At 44.8% G+C, this 26411-nt stretch overlaps 1 protein-coding gene across 1 annotated transcript in view; it reads right to left on the bottom strand.

Annotated features, from left to right (window-relative positions):
- The window catches only part of LOC146806111 (extracellular calcium-sensing receptor-like), a 119759-nt gene that overhangs the window by 85748 nt on the left and 7600 nt on the right, over positions 1–26411 (bottom strand). The window contains exons 2-3 of the mRNA XM_085623862.1: positions 21684–21757; positions 5855–6146 (exon numbers count right to left, since the gene is read on the bottom strand). Of these exons, the coding sequence (XP_085479988.1) occupies positions 5855–6146; positions 21684–21757 (366 nt within the window). The remainder of the gene's footprint in view (positions 1–5854; positions 6147–21683; positions 21758–26411) is intronic.

The following is a 26411-nucleotide window of genomic DNA, read 5'->3' on the forward strand; positions in this document are numbered from 1 at the left end:
AAAAGTGGCCTGATTCTGTTATCAAACGCGTGACGGGCCCCCCGGGACGCCCCCCAGAATAATTACTAGGTCAAGCGGGTAACTCGTAAGAGGCTGCTCGAAAGGACCTCTCGATGTACAGCCGTGCGTAGGGAGTTACATTTCGTGAAGGACTGCGGACTATTGCTGCTCCGCCTTGCTCCCTGATTTTATTTTTTTACGCAATTTGGGGCATTCTGGGACTAGTATGAGATGAGACGTGCGCAGAGTCTACTGCAATCAGGGGACACTTACAAAGACAACAAGGCTTAGCGTTTGAATGCTCCGAATACCACTATAACCACTAATAACCAACAGGCGTACAGGAAGCCATGCCCACAAATCGAGCAACACTCAGACACTAGCCTCTCTGAGACAAAGGCAGCGACTTGAAGAACCCGTAAAAACAATTGGTATGATTTTTTGTGACCTCAAGCAATGGTCTATCAGATAGTGAAGGACGGATCATGTCAGATGCAAGCAAGCTTCCCAATTGATACGTAAAATGAAAATGAAGAAACAGAGAATGACACACGGTTATGGAATAACAGGTGATTCACTGGTCGCGTGGAAGGCACAGACATGTGCATGTCTCCGTTAATATAGGCATCATAATGTCCATAGAAGCTTGTTCTCACTGTACCAAAAAGGACCACTTACTGATTAATAGAAACCCATGGGCGGCGCCTTGTGTGCCATTTTTTCCACTGGCAGCTGAAGGCTGTACAATCATATCATCTTCTCTAACCAAATTCCTGCATGAACAAAGTGTGGAGAGAAAACCCAGTCCTGAGCACAAATTCCACGAAATACAATATTACAGCACCGAGCGCAAGCAACGTTTCTCGGCTACCGCCAAACTCTGAGGAAGGCTGTGTCCGATTGCTACAACCGCACCGACATAATTCCGAAAGGACCCCAGATACCGATCCCCGCCTAAACGTACAGAGTACTCACTCACATGGCATCCAATAGAGATAACTTCACCTATGGATTCTGTGCCGAATTTTGCACTTCCCCCAGAACGAATGGGATCTCGTCGGCTCCCTGACCCTGCCGGCGAGACACAAAAGCTGATCGCTCCAACCCCAGTGCACCCAATGTTGTGATCTGTGGTTAGAATGCTCTACATGTCATGGAATGGAGTGATGCATCGGAAGATGCAGATTCATTCCAGAGGGAGAGAGAGCAACGGAAGAAGTGTTGGTGCTGTGTTATGGATCGTACTGAACTGTCAATAAATCATTGACCACAAGCCTGCCTGGTGAGCAGTCTCATCTTTACACCCAACCTGCTCAAAATTCTGTCTTTCTTCAACTCGGTCAGTCCCGCAGCACCGCCGATCCTCATACGGTCAGCTCGCAACACGATCGGCGAAATCACACCACGACACTGGATCGCTTCCTCCGTTGACGCTCTCGAACCCGGGACACATGCCGCTCGCAGAGAAACCTGCAGAAAAAAGAAAGAGAAAATACATTACGGGCCGCTGGTGGCCCGGGTGCTGCGCCCGTGGGGAGAGCAGAACAAGAGACTGTTCTGCTCCCCACACCCCCTTTTAAGGGGTGGGGAGCACGGGCCCGGCCGGTCTAAACCAGCCAGACCCCCATGCTGGATGCCCGCGTGAACCGGAAGCACTAAAGTGCTTCCGGTTCACGCCCCTCTGAGACGCCCCTATTGGACGCGTAATGGGGAGGTGGGAGTGCTCCCACCTCCTCCTTTCCCCCGGGGACCGGTCCGACCGCCATAATGGCGGCGCGCGCTAATTAGCGCTCGGCCTTTTCCAAGAGTGGTGGCAGAAGGCATTCGCTTTATTTACCTTAAAGCACGCGGCTCATGGTGAAAAAGAAAGTTACTGTACTCAACTGTAATCACGTGTTATTAGCGTTAGTATCTTAATATTGGGAATTTTGGCCAGAACTACAATAGTTTGAAAGTTGCAATCCAAAGAGATTTATACCGTATTACAGGGTGTTATGAAGAGTTTAGCAGCACAGGAGGAGGGCTCTTGAAGCAAGCGTGCCTATCTAATTCTTCTAACGGTGGGGACACAACATCATTGGGATGGGGGGGGGGGGCAGTAAGTATGCAGTAAGTAACTTTGTTTTTGGATTTAAACTAAAGAGTGTTCTTTTCATTTAACGTTGGCTAAAGCCTTTTTATTGTTCATTTGGTTGTAAAGTATTTCAGTACCTCGTCAGGTGTAGTAAGTGCTACATACATACAAATACAATTACACATTCATTTTATGTAGGCATGGGAAGATTACATGATTTGCCTAGAGTCACAGGATGTTGAGCCAGGGCCGAGACTGAGCCACTCGGCAAAGGGCATCTTTTGTGGCAGACTCTGTCATCTGCTTTCTTCTCTCCGCTCGTACCCCTGTCCCTGTTTTCTCTACCCCACACTCCCCAGTAGACAAAATAGAAAACAAGCAATAGGTCTCACATTCACGCGAGTTTGAGCTATTTGCATTGTAAATGACAATGCCTTTTATTTATGTTTTGTCATTTACAATACTAACAGCTTAAACTCTCGCAAATGAGAGACCTATTGCATTGCAATAAAGGGCCTTCTCGACCGCTTGTTGGATTGTAAATAACAGAGGAAGAGACCTGCCTGCGGTGTCTTCAAAGTAGTGATAAATAGTGTAGTGAAGAAGATGTGTAAGTGTTGTAAAATACACAGACATGAAGTGTGAAGTGAGAGTTACATATGATCCAAGCTATAAACACTAACAAAGCATTCCAACACCTTTTGCTCTGTGATTACACTGTTGCAGCTTAGGAGGAAGAGCGGGAGTGACGGTGGGGGCTATTTCCTGACCTTTCCGTGATTTGAGCGTGCAGTGTGGCCTTGCATAATGTCATCACTATGGTGGTGGTGGTGGTGGTGGTGGTAATGTGATGGTGGTATTGGTGGTGGTGGTATTGGTATAGGTGGTGGTACTGGTGGTGGTATTGGTGGTGTTGGAGGTGGTGGTATTGATGGTGGTGGTATTGGTGGTGGTGGTATTGGCAGTGGAATTGGTATTGCGTGGTGGTGGTATTGGATTGGAGGTGGTGGTATTGGTGGTGGTGGTATTGGTGGTGGTGGTTTTGGTGGTGGTAGTGGTATTGGTGGTGAAGGCGGTGGTGGTATTGGTGGTGGTGGTATTGGTGGTGTTGGTGGTGGTGGTATTGGTGGTGGTGGTATTGGTGGTGGTGGAGGTGGTGGTATTGATGGTGGTGGTGGTATTGGTGGTGGTTGTATTGGTGGTATTGGTGGTGGTTTTATTTTTGTTAATAAAACTGACTTTTGAAAACAACCCGTCAGGTGCCTTAGTGCAGACGACATGTAACACAGATGTGCTGTTGTCAGCTTCAGCCCATTAGCACGCAATTATGTTCTACCTGGAATTCACATGACCTAATTCGCTAATCATTTCTAAATCCATTTTACTTGGAGGGGGGTTGAAACAGACATGAGATAATGCCGGGTTAAAGTGATTGAAAGTGGGCGCCCGTGATACGGGGCTGCCGTGCTGCTTAAAAAAACACAAGAGGTTTCAGCTGATCAGCGCATGTTATGTCTGCAGTAAGAGAAACTCAATAAAGTAAATAGTGCTTACAGACTAAATACCAGGTCCCGTGTAACAAACGAAGGAAAGGGGCCAGTAGCCATAGGAGGTTACAAATGAAGACAAGGCTGTACTAAGGAGGGACTAATAAGTCTATTAACGAATCCTAAGGCAGCATTTATGAAATACAATGAAACGAGCCAATGAAAAATATGGGCGGAGAGTTGGTGCGGCTTCTCTCCCATACTCTACTACAGCAGTCTCGCAGAGCAAGCAGCGCATGTGCGCTGCCGCTAGGCTCGACCTAAAAAGCGCTATGAAGCAGCCAGCGCTGGTTGCATCATAACTCTTTTTTTACCAGTCCTGTTAACCATCCACCTGCTCTCCCGTTCACCACCCCTACCCCCACCCAATCACCACCAAACCGATTGCCAAAGCCAATAGCTCGCCCATTGGCGAGACCTATTGGCTTTACCAATGCTTGTTCTCTCTGGTTCTCCTGTGTTTCAAACACACAGCGCAGGCAGGATAAGGGCCGATATTCTTTGTGCTGGATCTAGGATCTGACTACCTAAATGTGCTGAATGTGTCTTTCTACGCTTTGGAGACAGGTAGCACATTCACTGGCGCCTGCACTTTGCATGCTTTGTGTTCAGAGCCTGCCGGTTCTGAGGAATAGCTCTTATTTTCAGTTCCACCTGGGCCCAACATAAATTCCCCAATTAAAGGGCCATCAGCACCACCTTTATCCAAGTCTCATCCTGGCTGGGAGCTAGCTAGAGCTTAGCACCTTGATGCCAATGCAATCGTGGAAAAATGACACTCACCTTATCACTTCACAAGTGCTCAAAAGATAAACAATGATTTTGAACCAGGTTTTTATTGCTTTTTACATTACCAAGGTTGATATAAAAGTAATATGCATGCACTGTGAGAATGTTAGATGTATCTGTCCAGGTGAGTAATTATTACTAATAAACACTTCTGTATCACTTACTTTTAAGTGTTTATTATTACGGTAAGGAACGCTTTTTTGCAGCCTTTCAATAATAGAATGCTGGGTAAGAAAGAATATGGTTGTAAACAAAATTTCTGCTGTGCAGTTTGCATGCAGTTCTTTGTTGCCGGTTCGTAACTCACCAAGCTCACTAAGGGCCTGATTACGATGGTGGTGGGACCGCCACCGACAGCCTGTTGGTGGCGGTCTCACCACCACCGTAAGCAGGTTTCACACCTGCCATATTACAATGGCGGGCCTTTTGTTGGCGGTCAGAAAGACTGACCGCCACAGTTCTGATGGGCTCCTCGGAAGGGAACCATATCCCTACAACGGTGGCGGTGCCTACCAGGCACCACCGTAGGGATTATGGTGTCCATTTCTGCCCGCCTATTCATGGTGGTTAACCCGCCATGAACAGGCAGGCGGAAAGAGACTTTGGGGGCCCCTAGCAGGCCCCCTTTCCCTCTGGCCCTAAGGTGTGGGCACTGGGGGTCAGAATATATACCTGCATCATGCAGCGGGCACCACATGGTACCTGCCATGTAGTGCAGGAATATGTCAGGTGTCCCTCCTTGCACTGAAGCGAGTGCTGCAGCCAGCAGCACCCACCGCAATGCAAAACATAGGCATTGCAACCGCCGTGGTGGTGGTCGCATTGCAATGCCTCTTATGGGACCGCCAACAGCATGTCCGACAGTCCTGTTTCCGATACCCGCCATCGTAATCAGCCCCTAAGTTATATTACAAAGAATTATAAATTGTGACCTGAGGATTACACAAAGATCTCTGTGGCACAAGTAGAAACACACAAAACTATCTACATAAGATGCACACCTGTGACCTGCGTGTTCCACACTATGCTTTGCAGCAGGTTCATTAAACCTCTGTGAAGAGTCAGCCCTATGACTAGACCACACAGACGATCTCTTCAGCAAGTGCATCAACCACGATAGTCATCCTACTGCTATTATACCCAGGAACTAGCTTGGTAACCAAAACTGTAGCAGGTGGCTTAGCCCTATAAGAAACTTGTGTGGTGCCTATTTACTATCCCGTTTGCCCTTGTTGCAATTTCTATGAGGCCACTTTAAAAAAATGTATAAATTGACTGTCAGACTTCAAGCCTCATCCTGACGTTGCTACACGTGTCTTCACCCCCTTTCTGCTGCCACGATATAACACACAATTTAGGGGACCCGGGAGTGATTTTTTCTCCATTTGCGGCTCTGCTCACCCATCACTTTCACTGATATCATACTCCGCAGCACTGGTTTTACCTGTGGGACTCTGTACACTCCCAGTATGTCGGCAATGAGTCTTATGGTCAGTTCATAGACTTCACCCACCGCCCCTGTTAATATCGGCGTGGACTGGCAATGGAAGTTTGGCAGCAGCTCTTTTACTCCAGATAAGAGAGACAACGTGCTGGCGACTGCAATGGCTTCTGATTGGCAAGAGTCGTGTATCCGTAAACCCAGGGTCATGTTCGGTAATAAAGTGGGGTTGTGGTTGATCTCCTCTACAGCAAACACCGCCACCAGCACCTCCCTGTACGACCTCACCTGAAATCTAAAGCACACAGACAAGAGGACACAATTAGCATCAGTACTTTTCCAAGGAATGCATACAAGAATACCATTAATTTACAGTTTAATGCACCCCTCCAAACACAAAAATGGCAAACCATCCAACCAACCACATAAATGATTTGTGTCTTAATCTAATCGGTGAACATTTTAAGGGACTGTCTGGTGCAGGGGTCTCCAACGTTTTCTGTAACAAGAGCTGCTTTTGTTCAATGAAAATAATCAAGAGCAACTAGTATTGGTGTTGTAGTAGTGACAGCATCAGACAATGGCTACCCTATGCACCATTACCAGCAGTGATCACCTCCGTGCATCTGGAGGCTTATCAGCAATAATTTAAAAAATACTTTGCCAATTTGGAATGCCTTTACATGGGTAATATAATTCAGCCAGTGCTGCAATGCCCCGAGCATCACAGTAATAATGTTAGTAATAATTCTCTCCATCACTAATTGATTTTTCCCTCAAATATCAGCTTTAAATACATTTCAGAAATTCAACCATTTTCTCCAAACATTCGCTTATGAGTTCTAAAGTACACATATTGTCTCAAATACACATTTTCAAGTAAGGTATATATATATATTAATTCAACCAAGCAAAAGCGTCTAATTTATTAGGCTGGGCTGCTCAAGGGGGAGCTACTTACAGTTAGCTGGAGACTACTGGTAGCCCACGAGCTACTCGTTGGAGAAGCCTGGTTTAGTGTTTACTTTTAAATCAGTTATCTAGCGGCTCCTTCATTTGATCGACAAGATTCTTGACCCTTGTTCCATCTCCTTGAGAAAGAAGGGAGGCTGCCCACCCGCCTAGTCTGTTGCTTACTAAATAATATCTCCTGTTCAGTGTTTCAAAAGACAGCGGTCACAGCAAATAGATTTAAAGCAATGTTGCACATGCACGCTGGTAAATAAGTGCCATAAATTATTGCAACATATGCCAAGACGGTCATATACAGTTTTTTTCACAAACATGGTAAAATAATTAGAAAGAAACAGTTTACTCTTTGAAAAGTTACTGTATCATACCAACCTTTATTTTGAAATTCAGATAGCAGAGAGTCTAACACTGTGTTAAGACAACAGCAATACCAGAAACAGACACTGAGCTTTGTCCCTTTAAAATTACTTTTTTTTTTTAAAGATAAGGAGGTGTCCAAGCTCATGTTGATTTATTGAGAAATGTCCGTGGTAAGATTCATTTTCAGATATAATTTGGGTGAAATTAAAAAATTGGCCAGTTTTCTTTTATTAATGATACTTGCAAAGACGAATAAAAGAATTGTTTTAAGAAAAAGTATTAATTCTGTAAATGGTATACAACAAGTGAGATTTTGCAACAAAAACTTTCGAATACATTTTTATATAACTGATGCTATAAAACCGGGTTTTTCAAATGTGCACCCTTAAGCATTTAAATGTAAATCGTTGAAGCAGTTTCTTCATTTTGCTCAAGTTTGGAGGATAGTTGTATGTGTGTCACAGTAAAAGCATTTGGACTCTCACAATCCTCAACAACTGTCCTGCTTCTGAGCATGGATTACATTCAGCACAGACAGCATTTAATGGATAATCTGGGTGCCTATTTCATCAATGTAAACCGCTCCAACAGCAGATCATTGTTCATATTCGAAGAACTCTCAAAAGAAGGCTGCAGAGTCATAAAAAAAGGTACACAAATCTGACGGCAACTTAGTCATCGTCCATAAATTCGCCTGTCCCTTCTCTCTCGCCTCTCATACCTGCTCTATAGCCCCCCCCCCCCGCCCCCCAGCCACAGCAGAGACCTCACTGACGACTTTTCTCCACCCTCCGCATTAACAATACCTACCCTGGGCACCTCTGTCTGATAGCTGACACAGAACTATCCAATGATCCTTGATAAGTGACCTCGCCTCTGCAGCCCTCACTCCCACAGGCTCTCCCGGAGCCATTACAAGACTGGAGGGCTAAAGCCACAGCAGCCGAGACTGAAACCCACGGTATCGGTGTTTCCAGGGAGGTGTCATCTCCTGTGGTAACTGCGGCCATTGGAATTTTCTCTTAAAGCTCTGCAGATTTTGGAATTGAGTGCATGCAGTTCTTTCAATGTAGAGTGTATGTTGGTGAATGAATGCGTAGGTGTACCATTGGGCTGCTCGGTATGTGTGCCTGCTGATTGGATGCCAGTCAGGACCCAGCGGAATACTGAGAAGGGGAGCGAGAACTTTCCAATGAGACGTGGCATTTTCAGGTGAAATGTAAGGTGGTGAGGAGTCCAGGTCCATTGATGCGTCATCAGGGCGGCTGTGTGGTGGACACGAAGCGCTCTCTTTTCCTGGAGGCTCCCAGTGTGGGCTCCTGATGGGGACATCTCTCGTTGGGAGTGGAGGGTCTCAGTTACTGACAGTTGTCCTTGGGGAAGATCCTTTCTTAGAGTGTAGGCAGAGTGCGGGGAGGACACTGTCAGACATCCCCAGGTAGTGAGCGCCAAGATCCCATTCGCCAATGCGGAGGCAATGAAGACTCCATGGGTGCATATCTACGAATGGAGAAGTGTGGCTGGAGTTGTGAAAAAGCATTTAAGTATGTGAACATCCATGTTTATCCCTTGGATTGATATGCACATCAATGGGAAATAAACGTTTTTTTCTTCTCAGTTTAGAGCAAACCTTTTTTCAGAGTTTATAGATACCAACTTCCAGAAATATTAAGACTGTTATAGTGTGTGTGTGTGTGTGTGTTTGCACATGCTCTATAGGATGGTGTGATAGTGTGTGTGTGTGTGTGTGCGCATGGGTGTGTTTGCACATGCAATATTGTTCTGGGTTTGGCCGATGGATGTGTGTGAGTAAAGTAACAGGGTTTACGAACAGGCATTTATAGAGTCCAAATCTACGCGAAAGGCTACAGAGCTCTGTACAGGCTCAGAGTCAAAGGTACACTCAACCTGTGATTGGACGGGCAGCTGGTTTTTAAAAGTTAAGGTGTGCTATTACTCTGGAAAAGTGATTAGGAGAGAGCGTGTGTGAGAGAGAGGCATGTACGTTTGTGAGAGATGTGTATTTTTTCCTAAAAGGAAAAATACTGTGTTTGTGTGAGTGTGCCCTGTGTCAGTTTGCATTTTCCTGGTTATGAATGATGCATGAGTGTGTGTATTGGCAAAAGGAGGGTATGGCATGTCAGCAAAAGTGCGTGGGGTGAGCAGTCTGCGTAGCTGAAAAAAAGAGAGGACTTGAACATTCAAAGGTTGTTGTCATATGAGTGTGTGCGGGAAATGTGCTACCTGAGTGTGATATGTTTATGAAATGTGATGTGCATTGTCTTGGTGTGCATCTATGTACATGTGTGATTCGTGTGTGTGTGTGTGAGAGAGAGAAAGTGAACAGTAATGCTGATACACTTAATAAGCAGAACAAGAGGTCGTTTTGGAATTCGGATGGATAATTAGACAGACATACAAAGCAACTTGGCTTGTCAATTTTGTTCAAACTCAAATGTCGATCCTTGAAGAATTTTAGATCCACGAATAATATGGGTCATTTACTGACCTGCTGACTTCAAAGGGCATGGTGTGCACTCGTGCAAAAATGGAATATGAAATGTAGATATTTAATTCTAACGTTCCTCTTCCTTAACTTCTGGCTTCTAGACTTGAACATGTTGGAACCAGTACCTCTCTGATGCCAGGGCTGCCAGCTACCTATGGAGAAACACTAATCGGTGCCCAAAGTTGCTCAAATGAGCTAATACTGCTATGTAATTATTTTTTTAAAAGATAGTATGGTGTGGCTTATTATTTTACATAAAGACATTTTATAAATCATAAATGATGATTGAAAGCTCCATAAAAAAGGAAAGCCGACATCCACGTGAAGCGTGAAGTTCATTCATTTACCCCTCTACACTAACCTATTTAGTGATGTGGCTGCAACAGATGAAAAATGTTTGAACTGGTTCCTTGTTATTGAACATGCATAGATTTTAGATGGTTTATGTTTGATCAAGAGAGGCTGCAGTGACCTACGGTCTAGTTTGCGGCAAGAGCACAATGCCACCGTCAGCGAACCATGGCTGCTCTCTTTAAGCACACCTGTCTTAAAAAATGGTTATATAGGCTTCCATTCACGAGTTAAAAATTCTTCTGGAATTAACTACTTAATTTAGTTTGATTTATGAATTCAACATTCTTGGGATTCCCGAAACCTGGTTTACAGATTTTCTCAAAACATATATTCATTGCCTTCCTCCCCTCTGGGTGCACCTTTATTAGACATGACTGCCTTGGCACCACAAAAGGCGGAAGAGTTGCCCTGATAGATAGAGGCTCCTTTAAGTCACATCACATTGATAATCTCAGTACTGCTGATTCTGAAATTCTCTCCGCATCTGCTATGGGCACAGATTGTAAATAATCCATCGCGGTAATGCTAGTGTATCGTCCTCCCGCTTCCTCTCCTCGTTTTCATACAGGATTTTTAGAACTGGTAGTTACAGCCTTCACCACTTCTCAAAAATATGTTTTACACTTGCTGTTTTTAACTTCCACTTTGAGAACAATAAAGATTGCAGATTGCATTGTCACCCAACTGATTAACGGCATACTTATGTAGGTACATTTTAGGTGCTGTGAGGACATCGCCTGATCTCACCTCTTCAATTGAAATTTCTACACGTTTGGACTGATCCTTTTCTGACAACATTTGCGTTACATAGCATTTTGATAGAGAAACCCACGTATGATCCTCCTAGGATAATCAGATCATGGAATGAAATGAACTCAGAATTGCTAAACAATCCTCGTCACCTGCGGAAATTATAATCTCCATTTTCAGTTACGTCAAATATCAAAACTGGGTCACTGTATTTGCAGAAGCCATTGCTCCGCTAAGACTTTCTGAAACTAGCAAGCAATTGGTGCCTCTTGGTTCACTGGACGCCTACGTACTCTAAAACTGGAAACCAGACAGGCAAAACGTAAGTGGCAGATGCACTACCCGGTGCTAAAACCTCTTGATAAATCCAAACTCTCAATTTATAAAAAGGACACTCTCGAAGTCTGCAAACAACACTATTGTAATCGATGCCTAAATGCAGTAAACAAATACAAGGAAATGTTTAAAATTAGCAATGAGTTAGTGGACGTACCCAATCCTATTGCCCAGAAGATCATCTTCTAGTCCTTCTGTAATCAATTATCTTGGTTCTTTGGACTAAAATACATTGAAATCGTGGTTGTAATCTGCACAATGGGGCCCCGCTCCTTCCACATGGCCCTGGGTTTAGGATCCTCTTCCTTCTATTCCACTGAGCGAACCATCGTTGATCCTTCTCTCCCCTTCTTACCCTGAACAACTTAATTTTCCCTCTTTAGATGCTCTTTTTCAATAGTTGAAAGCTTGCAAATTTGGCTGTCTTCTGTGTCCGATCAATTTCGACATATTCCACATAAATATCTATGAACTCACTGGGGCGCTTCACTTTATCATTGACCTTTCATTACATCTAGAGTTGTTCCCTCTGACTGAAGCTAGGCATTCCTCAGCCTTTGGTTAAAAACCTCTAATCTTGACCGTAAGTTATATATCGTCCTCTGATTTTGCTTTGTGCTGTTGCTAAAATTCTAGAAAATGTAGTGGCCAAACTGCTGTGCACGCACCGAGAAATGAATTCACTTCTGGATGACTTCTTAAAGAAATGCGGCCAACAATATTTGCTGTTCTGGGTGACCTTTTAATGGTTGCTGAAAACACTTTCACCAGTATCCTAATCCTTATTGATGTTAACAGCCTTCAACACACATCATCAGAACCCCCTACGTGCTGGACTGTCTGAATGCGGGATCACGATAAACCCTTTATCATGCTAAGGCATTTACCTTGCTTATTCACCCAGAGTAAGATTAGATGTCAGCAGGGTGACATTTGGTACCATTAAACAACACACCTCTAATCTTACTCTGAAGGACTACGTAATGTCCTTGCCTTAGCATGGTTTGAAACCTTCGTTCAAACTGAGCCCAAAGAGTAATGCTAAATAACTTTCTGTCCCCTGCTTCCTCACTGCATGTTGGGGTTCCCAATGGCTCTTTCACATCACCCGTTCAACATCAACGTTGGACCTTGTTTCTGAATAATGAGGAATGGTGGATGTTCCTTATACTCTTATGCTGATGACCCTGTTTATTTTCGTCCCTGGAAATCTTCTTCCAGATTGTGTGAACAACATACAACACTGGATGGACACAAATGGGTCCAAACTAAGTACAGACAAAACCAAGATCTTGCTGGTAGGCAAAGATCAATTTTTCTGGCTCTCCATCCCCTATACTCCCGCTCAAAATCTCCAGCTAGTGCCTTAAACTTGTGTGAAGAGTCTTGGATACAAATTAGATTGTAGAAGAATTGACATTCAGATCTTCTTGACTGTCCCTATATCTTCAAAGGCGGAGACCTCTAGATGGAGGAAAATCAGTAGCTGCAGCAACATAGCTCTAATTCTCTTAAGTGCTCTAATTCTCTTTATCTTGGCATCTCCAAACAACACTTGCTCAGACTTCAAATAATTCAAGATCAGGGTGCTGGAACAACTGCTTCAAACTAGTGCTACACGTCAGGAAAACCTATTTTGTCCAAGCTTCCTTTGCTGCCTGTTCAAAATAAGGCATTGTTTCAAAACTCCCTGTTTGATACATTAATTTCTGTTTGATTCTGCTCCCAATTTTCTTAGAACCAGACGTAATAAATACACATCTACTCGTAATCTTCGATCCTCACAAGAAAATCTTCCCTAAGTTCCTCAGTTCAGAAAAAAACTTTTGTGGTAGAAAATCATTCCGCCTCCAACAACTGAATGAATTTCCTAATGAGCCTAAATAGATATCCCCCCACTTCCCATTCTGAGAAAAAGCTAAAAACCGACCATTCTTGCCTTAATCCTCTTCCCTCTCTTCTTATTTTAGTCTCTAGTGCCAAGAGACCTCTAGGTTAAAGTAGCGCTTAATAAATAATTTGAATTCATAACCAGCATAGTGCCTACCTTTAAGTACTATGAGAGAAAAGGGGTTACATTGTGAACGGACATAGAGCATTATAGTATTTTTATCACTCTCACATTCCAGAGTACAGGTGAAGATATTTGTTTCTATGTGAAGTAAATTTGCCATTCAAGTCTTTAAAGCAGCATTTTTGATAGTACCAGCTACAGCTGAATAACAATAGGGAATGTTTTGTGCATTGTTAGGTAAATATAACTTTATTAAGATAAACCTCAGATTGTAATCTTGCGAAGAGTTCATGTTATTCAGTAAAGAAAAACATTCTGCATCTGAATCCTTGCTCTTCACCTCTGGACATACAATAGATATCTAATCTGTAATGCCATTTGGTAATAATGGGCATAGAAGACACTAATACTAGAAGTAATTAATCAGGTTAACTGAGAATGTTATCAATTAGGGGGTGTGAAGTTCATATTTAGCTTCCACTATGTATTTAGCGGTAGTGAGCATGTTACTCTAAATGCTACAGAAAAGATTAAGGGGGTCATTAAAGTTTGGGGGAGCATGAGGTTTCGCCCAATTAAATTCGTAGATCCCCCACCTCATTCTCAGGTGGAGACCCGCCATGTTTCTGATGGCAGCTCTCCGTTAATGGAAATCCTTGACCTTGCGGTCCATGATCCAGAGGGCCGCAGGTTCACAGTGAAGGAAGCCCTGCCTACCACCAACACTAGTTTTCCCTGCCTGGGTCTGGTGGATAAACAATGGCCTGACATGCAGGGAGAAAAATGCCTTCACGTCAGGGCCATTGTTAATTTGCTTTTCTGAACCCAACCTGTGAGCAGGCCAAGGAAAATGCGGGCCACTCAGCAATGAGCGGTGATGGAAGTGGGTTTGCCAATGAGGAAAACCTAGCCCGGTAAAAAGAGATTTCTAAATATAGTGGGTATTCCACCGACAGGCTAGTTGAGGCCAGGGTCCCTGCCATCGTGGTAGGCTTGCGACCACTCGCCAGGGCCTAAATGACCCTCTAAGCCTTTTCCTTGCTGGTAAGTTACACTATGCTGCCACGCCTTTTCATAAGCAGTTAACACTAAATCATCTATGATTTTTCCTAGCTACCGAACCAAAGTCTCATATAATTTCAGATTCCAGTGAGAATTAGAAGCAAAACATTCTCCTACAGGAAGAATATATGCATTTAGACAAATGCTTATTTGTTCACACACCGTTCAAAAAGGAAAGACTATTCGTTTCTGAATGTATCCCCATAGTTCCTATTGGAGGGCCTCACAGATTGTATATTTATTCATCGTTCACACAATCTCAGATGGAACTATGGCCACTCTCAGTTCATTAAACTCTATATGGGAGCAAACAATAATTCTGGACCTGTTCCCACATAACAGTGGCGTGTCCACTGCATGGCTGGCATGTGTGCTCAAATCTGTGCTTGCACAGGTTAGCTTGCATGTACAAACACACTGAACTGACACAGTGAACTCACCCTACACATGAGATTGCTTCAGGCTCCTCTTTGAAGCTATTGACAGGGAATGAATGCGTCCAGTGTACAAGTATCACAGCTCCCAGCACAATATCCCCCTCCTGGACGTAGGCATTCACTACCTTCCTTGGAAGTCTGCAGCTGCCCTTCAAAGGCTGGGCTGATTGTGTGAGCATCACTAGAAGAGCAAGGACCAAGCGGACCACCCTTGCAGCGGAACGGCACAACGCCGGCGCCATCTTGCAATGTTCACTCGAGACAACAGTTTGAGGGTACGCTCTGATAATGCAATGAGTCCGCCTCATGCCACTTTTTATAAGAAGAATCCACGCAGTTATAAGGATTTAAGTCCGGTGGTTCCCTGGTAGGAAAAAGGAATTATTGCTAACCGCTCTGGCTCGCAGAGGTGTGGCGAGAGTCCCTGCAGGGAAACGCGCTACAATACTGTACCCCGTGATTAAATGAACAGCACATGCTCTCGTGCTTGGAAACCTGAAATTAGAACAAGAGGTGGTGATGAATTATCTAATGAATATGTGGTAAAAGAACCGCCCAGATAGTAACAAGCATCATCTTAGGTGGGAGTTAATAGATGTTTATTTCTCTATAACATATCACAAAGCTGCCTCGTGGAGAAAAGTTAACCAAGGCGAGACACATGTGGCGCAAAAGGTCACAATAAAGGTCACGCTGCTGACATCTAATCTTACTATGGGTGATTATGTAATATGACTGTTTTACTTATATTTTTGAGATTGTTTTGCTCTTCATCAAAGAAACAATCCTCATTTTGATTTTAAAAAAATTGACCCACCGAACATCTAAAAACGAATAAACTAACCCCTGCCTGAAAAGAAGCGAATTGGCAGCTGATCTCCTAGTTCGCACCTACTTTTTTCTAGCAACGCTTCAAGAGGGCCAATAATGACCATAGGAGCTCCAGTAACGCCCGCTATCCAGCCCCCGAGTGTGGTGCCCTGCTTTGAGGAGTAGAAACGTCAGGAGTCTCCCTGAAGTGCAGGATACTCATTCTGCAGCTTAGAAACGTCACTGAGGCAGGCGTCGGGAGATACATTCCTGTCCAGTGCTCCTTTTATGAAAATGTAAGTTCTGGTTCACTGCTATTTTCTCAGGGGCCTCCTGCCAGCGCCGTTGAATGCTAGAGTTAGCTAATACCAAGGCACCCTCGTCTTGATTCCACCCCGTGACTCTTTCTTTCACGACCCAACACTTCTGTCTCTTTATCACTGTCTTGCAGGATGATTTTGTGGCTTTTTCCTTTTCTCACTGCTTCCCTATCATTCCCTCTTTGCTGTCGTTCTCTCTCTTGCTCTGGCTCAAAGTCTGATGGTGAAAATGATATCCCTGTTCCAAAATATAAGTGCTTGTGCAGACTACCAACAAATTAAGCACTGCTCCTGTCCTCTAAGAGTGACACAGCACCGAGCAGCTGAGATATGGAAGATGCCCCAGACACAGCACACGTTTAACACAGATTTGACACAGCGCCATGCACATTATTGGAACAACGCAGATTACCTCCCTTGTTATGATAAAAAAAAATCCAGCTTGGATCAGAAAGCCTTCTATGAAACATGAGGCTGGCTGGTGAGCAGATTCTGTAGGCTTTCAGCAAAAAAAGAATACACTAAAACAAACTTACACGAAAGGGACGGGCTTCACATACAGGAGTCCTTGGTGCCGATGTCCAGCTGTGGGCCCGAGAGACGAGATGAGATAGGAAAGGCAGGCTCGGCGTGGGGGCTGGTAAACACGTACACATAGACATGCGCATAGGTCTAAGGGAATCCCTCTGCACCACAGAGCCACACGGATGTGGAGGCCTGCTTTCGCCCCGGGGCCACTAAAGAATGCACAATGAACACGGGAGCCTGCAAGGAGGCCCCTGCTTGTGCCCCAGCGGTAAGGTGTAGTGCGCGCTCGATCAGAGCGTGAAACTGACTTAGGCACACTCGGTCTGAGCAGAGGCTGAGGCCTTAGGTTAATAGGGCAGCACTGTGGACGTAAAACAATTCCGTAGAGACAGACCTGGCCGACTCACAGCGCGAGCAGCAGAGGGACAAAGGTGGCCAGCAACAAGGAGACATTAAAGAAATAACACGTTTGAAACTGCTCCAGCGGGAAAGGCAAATTTACATATACTCACTATGTCACAAACTCGTCATCACAAACCACTAATTCATACACTCGTTCACTGGTGGGCCCATAGCACCAACACGCTCTTGTCACACTTGAATCCGTACATAGGAGAAAAAGTGCTGGACAATAGTGGTGGGTACCTTACTATCTATCAGGATTAATTTATATACATTATATACACCTGCATTTATAGACTCCTGACCTTAACATCAAGACACTCCACCACTTGGTCAATGGACCATATAGTTGGACTGGTTGATGGTGATTTAGAACCAAAGAGATAGCTCTATTCATTTACACAATAATTCTGTATTTCCAGTAGGCATCGCTTACTTCTTCTCTACCACAGAATTATTTGTTTCGCCGATAAAGTAGCACTTCCCTCTACCTTACCCTTCTTTCAAGCAAAAAGGCTAACCGTTTCTCTGGGGATAAAACATGTGGAGACTACAATGCTCCTGAGAATTACGGCCAGAGTTTCACGAGAGAACCTGTTGCTATTTCACTCACACGCATTCATACGGAAACGTCCCTACCGATAACACACGGCGATGTTACCAACTTGAAATCAGACAATGCGTTGTGAGAACTTCACTTGCCACACATTTCTCCCTGCCTGCATACAGGGCAACCAACTTCTTACCTCCCGGAAGTCTTCAAAACATTCAGCAACATAAAACGCAACGCAGACTCTACATAAAATGTTAAACATAAACCATTTATTATCAAACCAATGCAATATAAACCATCCTCTGCTACCAAGAACATTGCTCCAGCGGGAAAGGCAAATTAACATATTCTCCCTATGTCACACACTCGCCATCACAAACCACTAATTCATACACTCATTCACTGGTGGGGCCTATAACACCAACGCACTCTCGTCACACTTGAATCCGCACATAGGAGAAAAAGCGCTGGACAGTAGTGGTGGGTACCTTATTACCTATCAGGATTAATTTAAATACATTATATACACCTTCATTTATAGACTCCTGACCTTAACATCAAGACACTCCACCACTTGGTCAATAGACCATATAGTTGGACTGGTTGATGGTGATTTAGAACCAGGTAAAACACAATTAAAGCCTAGGAAACCTTCAATTATTTCTGGTCGGAATAAAGAATCACAAACTTATTTCTTATTAATTCAGATCTTATTTATCTTGCATTAGTTAATTTCCTCTTCATTAGTATCAAGCATTGCGGAATTCTATTTAGAATTTTCGTACTACTGAGAACAATGAGCCCTAAAACCTAAAGGTAAATTTATATAATTTCATAGTTACCTAATCTCATAAAGTTTCTGCTATAATCTCCAGCATGAATTGTCCAAAAGCAGCAATAAACCCAAGGCAAACCAAGATCTTCTTCCGTTCAGCGCAGGTTCACCGCCATGGACAATCTGCCCATCTCTACACGATAGACGGGCTCTGATTGGTCAATCTAATCTACTTTGCAGTTTTTCGAACAGTTCCCATCATTTAACAGTTTCGTGGGACCGGGCATGGTCAAGAGTAATTTTCTCTATTAATTCATGGTTCACAGGCCAAAAGATCCAGAGATACTTTGCTTCTTTGTTCATTAAAAGTTAGTTCAGTGCTCTTGGCAGTCCTCCATGCTCCTATCCTTGACCAGGGACATGATGCGCACAGGACGTAAAGGTCACTTGGACATCTCCATAGCCGTCCGATTCTGTGCAGTAGTCATCGCGCTCACATGACAGCGGCCTTTCCGGAGCTCCATCTTAAGTACTGCGGCCTAGTAGGCCCGAATGCCAACTTAAGCAAAAACAGACATAAAGACAATTAGAATTTAGAAATAAAGGTTCTAATGTTTAAACCCACTCTATTCCCAATATATATTAGTAGTTTCCTAGCCAGTAGCAACATTTAAAGGCGTAATACTCACCTGTATTCCACCTCTTTAGGCATATACATCACAAAAGCAACATATATCATGCAAATCTCTATTTTATCACATTCTAGAGTTAGTTTGCGTACAATTGTTAATATTATTAATACTTTTGCCATGCAATTAGCATTTAGTCCCACGTGTATCATGTGTTTATCAAGGTGCAATCATTTATTAATTTCTTTTCACTGCAAACCAGTTAGTACATGTTTTATTATTAGAATAATTACGTAATTAGTCTCATGCAAATAGAGGAGGTATACAAAATGTTGTTTTACCTGCTCCATCAAAACCAAATGCAACAAACGGTGCGAGGCCGTGGCTCAACATATAACGCTGCCGACTTTGGAGCAGGAAACAGGGTTTGAGCCTCGGCGTGGGTGGCATCATTTAATTATAAATAAATAAACTGATATCTCATGTATATTAAATTTAAATAAATAAACAGTGTCGGGTGAGGGCAGGAAGCTGCCAGATGTAGAAATGCAAGCGCCAGCAACGTAAGTTAACTGTAGTCTCCAATTACAAAGGAAGACTACAGTGTGCAAAACAGATGCCACTGAAACAGATGGCACTCAAAGAAATGCAAGCAGAGTGAAATAACACAGAAGTTAGGCTCTGCAGTACGGGACTACATGGAAGTTAGGAAATCACATACAGCCAACAGAAAAAGAGATACTAACAACACGAACACAAGTGAGCCAATAGCAAGCAAAAAGACAAACAACATTAAATTTAAAACAACATACAGATTACTTTAGGTCTCGCTGAGACAGCGCATGCAGCGCATGTTCTGCCAAGGCGAGACCTAAAAAATGAAACGTCAGCTGCCCACGGCCATTGGTCGTTGCTAAGTGTCATTTGCAATTTGATCAGCAACATTTGTGAGCCATTGGTTAATTGTACTTGTCAATCATGATAGGAGTTTTTCCTCTTCACTGGCAAACAATCATTTATTTGAAAAAAGTAGTTATGTGAGTCTGCACAGGAAAGAGTGTTGTTTCCTTTTTCCTATAGTTCTTCTTGGAGCCTGAGGTTGGACCTTTGTAATCTCTGGTGCTGCATAAGTGCTGTGGTCCTATATGATACTGCCTGCCCTCAGGATGAAACGGACTTGTAGTCGAGCTGGTAGGCCTAGGAGGTGGAAGTGTAGCAACACATATCCGCCCCATCCCAAATCTAATCAGTCATTGCTGGCATTGCAGCACAAATGCATAATGCTTTACGACCTCTACAGAAGCAGACCACAACAAGCTGCAGCGCTTCTTCAGCAAGGTGTGTATTGCCCACACTCTCCAAGGCACTATGCACCTATGTGAGAAAAAGGAGTGTATGATTATGAGATTTTCAAAACCAAATAATGGTGCAGCTGGTCACACACATAGAGAGAGTAGCAAACAGTGGCAGCTTCTGTGGACACACAGGAACTACAATGGCAGCCCCAAACAGCACAGCACAATGGCACCTTGCACAGACATGGACGATAAGCTAGATACAACAGTTGCAGATGTTTTAGTGGTTATGTACGCTATTTCATGCAGGATTGCTTTTATTACCATATAGCTTTCAAGTTGCCACATGTCGCGCAATAGTAACTCAACGTCCGACCCCGTTCAGGGAGGCCACAGGGCTGACATTGGCTACTTGGTAATAGCAGTGGTGGTTACCGTTGTTTGTCACTGCTGTCCTGTAGAGCACCTTAGTATGGCTCTGCAAACTCGGCCAAATACACCCCTTTCTGCACTTGACTCCCAGGGTTGCAAGTATGAACAGTCAATGGCTTCCCATGGAGGTGGTGTGCTCAGAGCTCGGAACTCAACAATCAACAAACAGGCACAATAAAGTATTGTCCATCCCAGTGCTTATCTTAGTAAAGAGAAAGTTTTGAACTCCCAGTGAGACGAGGAACTGCACAGTATAGACAGAAATATAGTTACAAGGTTGTAATCTTAACTACAAATCCCAGTGAAGAGCTACACCCCTTATGATGCCCTCTTCCCTCTCTAGGTGTTCCAATGTTTATGGTCCTTTATATTAAGAATGGACATAGGCATTGATTACGCTTAGGTGTGGTTCATTCTGGATGACCCCCACTTGGTAATGCATGTATCAGTCTTTGTTGTCCCAAAATTGCCTTTCTTTTGTATGCATTAAGCTAGAGTGCAATAAAGATGTGTAAGTACTTTACTGTGAAATGTTTGTACTCAGCATAAAGGGATAGATCCCATGTAAAGAAATTACCCTTGAAAAGTCTCGGACAAGACTGAGGTGGTCTGAAAATTGATCTGTCCCCTTGATTCAGATTACAGAACAGATCATAAATCCCTGCTTATATTCTACACTCTGCGGACCCAAGGGCAACCCAAACTCGCCTAAAGGTAAGGAGAACTGGGCGAGGGCAAAGTTCTTTGGCAAGTATCAGGACTTTGCTACAGGCTTGCTGGCATTGCCTTGTCTGAGGGAGAGCATTCCAAATTGGCACATGTTCATGTCATTGTCTCAAGGCAGTTGGCCTCCTTCTCAACGTAAGAAAATATGCCTTATCCTTCAGACTCAACCCAGTCTTACACCACAGACTGGGCTGCGGGTTTCCAGATACATTAGCTGGGCTGTCCTTTTGAGCCTGATTCTTACTGTAAAAGAATTTGAGATCACCAGAGCAAAAAGAAGCTTCCTCCAAATCTCCTGTGCCCAGTTCAGGGTTTGGGCTTCAAATATTAGTTCCAGTTTCACAGGAGGAGCGAGTGCTTTCACAATAGCATGATTCTTCTGCGGAGAATGTTAACAGATGGTTCGGTGTAGGTCTTTGTGGTCTCCCTTACTAATTTTTAGGTCGAAGTCTGGGTCACTATAGTCCCACAAGAGCATATCTTATGGGGATTAAACCTGAGGGATGGATAACGTAGAGTTTTGCCCATCTTTGAGGGACATGCTTCAGCAGTCGTAGTGGATACAAACCTGGCTAGATCAGAACCAATCATGCTTGGAAAGATGGGCCCTATAGTCTGGAACTGATCCATTGGCCCCAGGAGCTGCAATAATAATAATAATAATAGGCAAGCTTGTAAAGCGCATGGTTACACCCGCCGGTGTGTCCCCGCGCTGAGGCACAGACTCGTTAGATGTAAAGGGACAGGAACACAGAATAAAAGGGCCTTATGCGCAAAAGAGCCAGGCTTTCAATTTCTTCCGAAAGAGTGGCTCCGATGGTTCAGCACGTAGAAAGAGAGGAAGTGCTTTCCAGTGCTTAGTGGCCAGGTAGCTGAAGGAGCGAGCTCCCATTCTGGATTTGATAACTCTAGGGACCTTCACAAATCAAGTACCCGTCGATCTCAGATTCAGAGTTGGAGTGTAGGAAGTGAGTAGATTGTGTAAATAGCTAGGCCCCTTCCCCTGCAAGATGCGGTGGCTAATACACAAGGTTTTCAAAAGTATTCTTTCCCTAAGTGGTCGCCAGTGTAGAACAGAGAGAGCTTTCCTGAAAGAGGTTCTCTTAGGAAACATCAGAACAAAGCAAGTAGCCGCGTTATGAATGCTTTGAAGCTTATGCAGGCATTTGCTAGTTGCTCCTAGGTATAGAGCATTACCGTAGTCCAGGTGAGATGTTACTAATGCATGGACTAGGGGTCTCCTGGCTGGAATGGGGAGCACATCCAGAGTCTTCCGTAACCCTCTAAGAACTCCGAAGCACTTCCCTGCCACCATTCTGGTGTGAGTCTCCAAGGAGAGATTGGAGTCTAGCCACACCCTCAAGTTTTTAACCTGATTACTTGGGGATGGGCCCAGCATATGTGGCCACAATGCCAATGACCAGATAGAGGGGGATTTTCCCACCACTAGAATCTCTTTTTTGCTGCCATTTTGCTTTAGGCAATTATTTGTCATCCAAGATGCTAGGTCTTGTAGGCAGGTAGAACAAGTAGTGGCTGCTGCCTCAGAGGACAGTGACAGTGAGACCACCAATTGGGTGTTGTCTGCATATGACACAATACTGATTCCACGCCTTTCTATAATCTCTGCCATTGGGGCAATATAAAGATTAAAAAGAGTAGGGCTCAGTATGGAGCCCTGAGGGACCCCTTGGCCTAGCGCAGTACTTTTGGAATAGTATGGTCGTTGGGCCACCTGAAAGCTCCGGTCTTTCAAAAAGGCAGCCATCCATTTTAGTGCCATTTTATTCAGTCCACCCTCACTGAGACGCTGTAGGATCAGTGTATGAGATACAGTGTCAAAGGCCACACTGAGATCCAAAAGGACCAAAGCTACTGTCTGGCCCTCATCTATCTGTCTGTTAATTGTTTCCATTGACAAGAGCAGCGCTGACTCTGTGGAGTTTCTGGCCCTAAAACCCGATTGCGTGGGGTGAAGTAAACTACGCCGGTTAATGTGGGCGGTTGATTGAGTATTGCCCACTTTTTTGGCTATTTTGGCAAAATGGGCAGGAGTGAGAGAGGGCGGAAGTTCTCCAGCTGGCTCGAGTTGGCACCCGGCTTCTTTTTTATGGGGAGGACAATTGCTTGCTTCCATCTTTTTGGGACCACGCCAGCATCGAAGGAGAGTTCAAGAAGCTGCCTGATGTGGGGTATTAGGATCTCCAGTCCATCTCTCATAACTTTGGGTGTAGTGGGGTCTCTGGGAGAACCATATTTAATACTTAAGGCTATGCCTTTGAGGTCTTCACAGGAGGGAGGATAACATTTGGAGAGGCGGTTTGCCTCCTCCACGCTGGTCCTCTGCACCTGGCAGGCAGGGGCGGCCTTAGGCATGTGCAAGCTGTGCACCTGCACAGGGCCACCAAACCCCAGGGGCCACCACGAGGAATCGGATACAATACATATTCGTGGCGGCCCCTGGCAGGGATTTGGCGCATGAACAACTGAGGCGTGCTAAATCTAATGTGATGCATGCTGAATGGTTGTTCTTATACTCTTTTCCTTTCTAACCCAGTCTCGTCTTTGTGTGGGGTCGGCCTTGTTTCGGGCTCTTCTGGTAGGTCTCGTGCTTGTTTAGAACTTTTTTTCCAGGAGAATCAAGCTTGTTTTAATAGTCCAGATCTGGCATCTCCGGAGAATCGCATTCGCGCGCATGCGCAGTGCCCGCGAGTCCTGCAGCGAAGGGGTTACAGAAGCACCATGCATCACTGGCGGCAGGAGGGGTGGCAGCACCCGTGCCCGGCGTGCAGCGAGCAGCACCGAGACCGGCCGAGGCCATGCACCGGCGCGCCTAGAGACCCAGGGCAAGAAAGGCCGCCTTGCAGAGGATAGCATGCCAGTGTGCAACCTTTGGTGCCAGCTGCGAGGTGAGCAGCCCGAGGGTCAGGGCATGGGGAGGGGGAGTGAGGAGGTCAGCGTGTGCCACTGCATAGTGAACCCGAGGGAAGGTGAGCCATTGGACGAGGGTGTGGGGAGCCCTGGGGAGGAGGGCAGATCAGGCATAGGAATGTATCCCAGCCCGTGGGGGTGAGGAGCCGGGGGCGTGGGGAAGGTTGGGTGAGGATGTTATTGTAGATGGTGTGTGCTTTGGGTCTGGGTGGAGGTAAGCCATGTGAGGTGGCGAGCTGGAGGTATTCTGGTGGTCATGGGAAGGGAGGGCATGATGAATTGTGAGAGAGAGCCTCTCTCTCACGATTCATCTCTGAGAGGGCGCGGGTCGGAGAGGTGGTCACCGTGCGCCAGGGGTAGGGAGTGGTACAGATCGGCGCTGTTTGTTGAGGGAAATGTGAGTCAGGAGTGCAGAGGCGGTGTTTACTTGTGACTGAGGGGAGGCATGGTGACTTTTGGAGGTGTACCTTGGGAGGCACGGTCGTATTGGGGGGAAGAGGAGAGCAGGGTACGAGGTGTTAGACGTAATGTTAAGGATTCATTAAAATGATTACAATTACTTATCAACAATCATGAAAACAGAGTATGAAGCTGATACTTGTGATCTAATGAGTGGATCTGCCTGCACAAATCTTTTAAAACATCGAGTGTTCGAATGTACTTGGCATTTGGTTATGTCTGTTTATATGGTGTTGAGGCAGACATGAAATGCAAGCACCTATGGATGGACGCCTGGAATAGGATGGCAGTGCCTACCCATGTTAACTCAATCTAATGCCCTTTTGCAGAGACCTTGGTAGGAGACTGGCTTCTTGATCATTTCTTTAATTACATTCCAGTGCTTGTCATGTGACTAGCAGAGAAAACTAGTTTAACTAGTCCTCAGTTTGCAATTGGTGAAGCAGCCTTCTCTGTCCATTCTAGGGGCATAGTTACCATTGGTTCAGCAAGTACAGTGGTACTGAGACCCAAAACCCTCAGGGGCCCATTGAACCCTGATAATTGCTATATTTTACTTCCTGAGCAGCAGCCAAAGGGGCCATTTTCCTTGCTTATGCCACGGCCCATGGGGTCATTGGTACGCTGTGCTAGTGATTCGTACGTCTGCTTGAAAGTTGTCTCCTGACTGGATGTTCCTTGCACATTAATTTTGCTTCAGTGAACCTCTAGTGCCTTTTCATAGCCTTAGGACTCACTGTAATTAATCCTTGTTTAATAGGTGCTCTGTAAAGCGAGCAGAACTGGTTGCTGGAATATGGCACTATACAAGAAACCTTAATTAAATATATTGTATTTTGTCTTTTGACAATGTGGTAAAGTGGACGAGTCTTTGGTTACCTGTAGGCTGTCTTCAGGATCAGTTAGTGACGTACTGAGACAGGTCTCTGTGTGCCATGATTTCAAGGTAGCTTACTCTCTTCCTGCTAAGGTCACTTCCCAAATAGATCATGAACTATTCTCCAGGCTCTACTGTTCTCAGTGGACTGAGAAAACAGACCTTGTATGCCAAGTCACATGATCTACCCTATAGTTTTATAACACTCTTCAAATAAACCTTCCATACGTGGCTAGTCCTCATAATGTGTCATACATGTAGTGGGAAGGGTAATTACTATCAATCAGTCAGGGTTTGTAAAGCTCAGCTGCTTCACACATAAGGGTCTCGAGGCGGTGTGGGATTCATGCTGCTGGATCATGCTGCTTGTTGGTTGAACAGCGAGGTCTTGTGGTCCTTCCTGAACTGCTGGAGCGATGGTGAGGCTCTGAGGTACAGGGGGAGGGTTTTCAGGTCTTCACTGCCAGGTGGGAGAAGTAGTGGCCTCCACTGTTTTATCAGCGGCTGCATTGGGTGGCTGCTAGGGAGATGGTTCTGGAACATATTTTCCTGGTAGGTTGGTGCAAATTCACTCGTTCATTAAGGTATGCTGGTCCTTCATTGTGTAGTCCAGGGAAGACATGGCTTGGCAGTTCGGGCTGGACTGTTCCCATGAGGCACAGGGTCAAGGCTGATTTGCATATGGCCATGTCTGAACTGGGGTGGTGTGGTGAGCAAAAAAACGATGGATTTAGGCCCAGATCTCTGTACTGGGGTGAATGTATGACATTGTTCTGCATTCTGTCCATCAACTGTTGTTTTTGCAAGAAAATAAAAATGACACATCAAAATCTTTCAGCAGCCGCCACTGCTGATTGTCTTCTTTTTTTCCCTACCCACTGCTAGCCTCGCCCGCTGCATTGCAAGCAAAATGAAGAGAATTTGACTACACAAATGTGGTTATTCGAAACGAAAGAGAATGGTGGCTCAGCAGGCTTTCGTAGTGTCACAGGAAGGAGCAATCCTGAACTTTATCACCCAAGGGAAACC

Source organism: Triturus cristatus, chromosome 8, assembly GCF_964204655.1.
Source record: "Triturus cristatus chromosome 8, aTriCri1.1, whole genome shotgun sequence".
Classification (NCBI taxonomy): domain Eukaryota; kingdom Metazoa; phylum Chordata; class Amphibia; order Caudata; family Salamandridae; genus Triturus; species Triturus cristatus.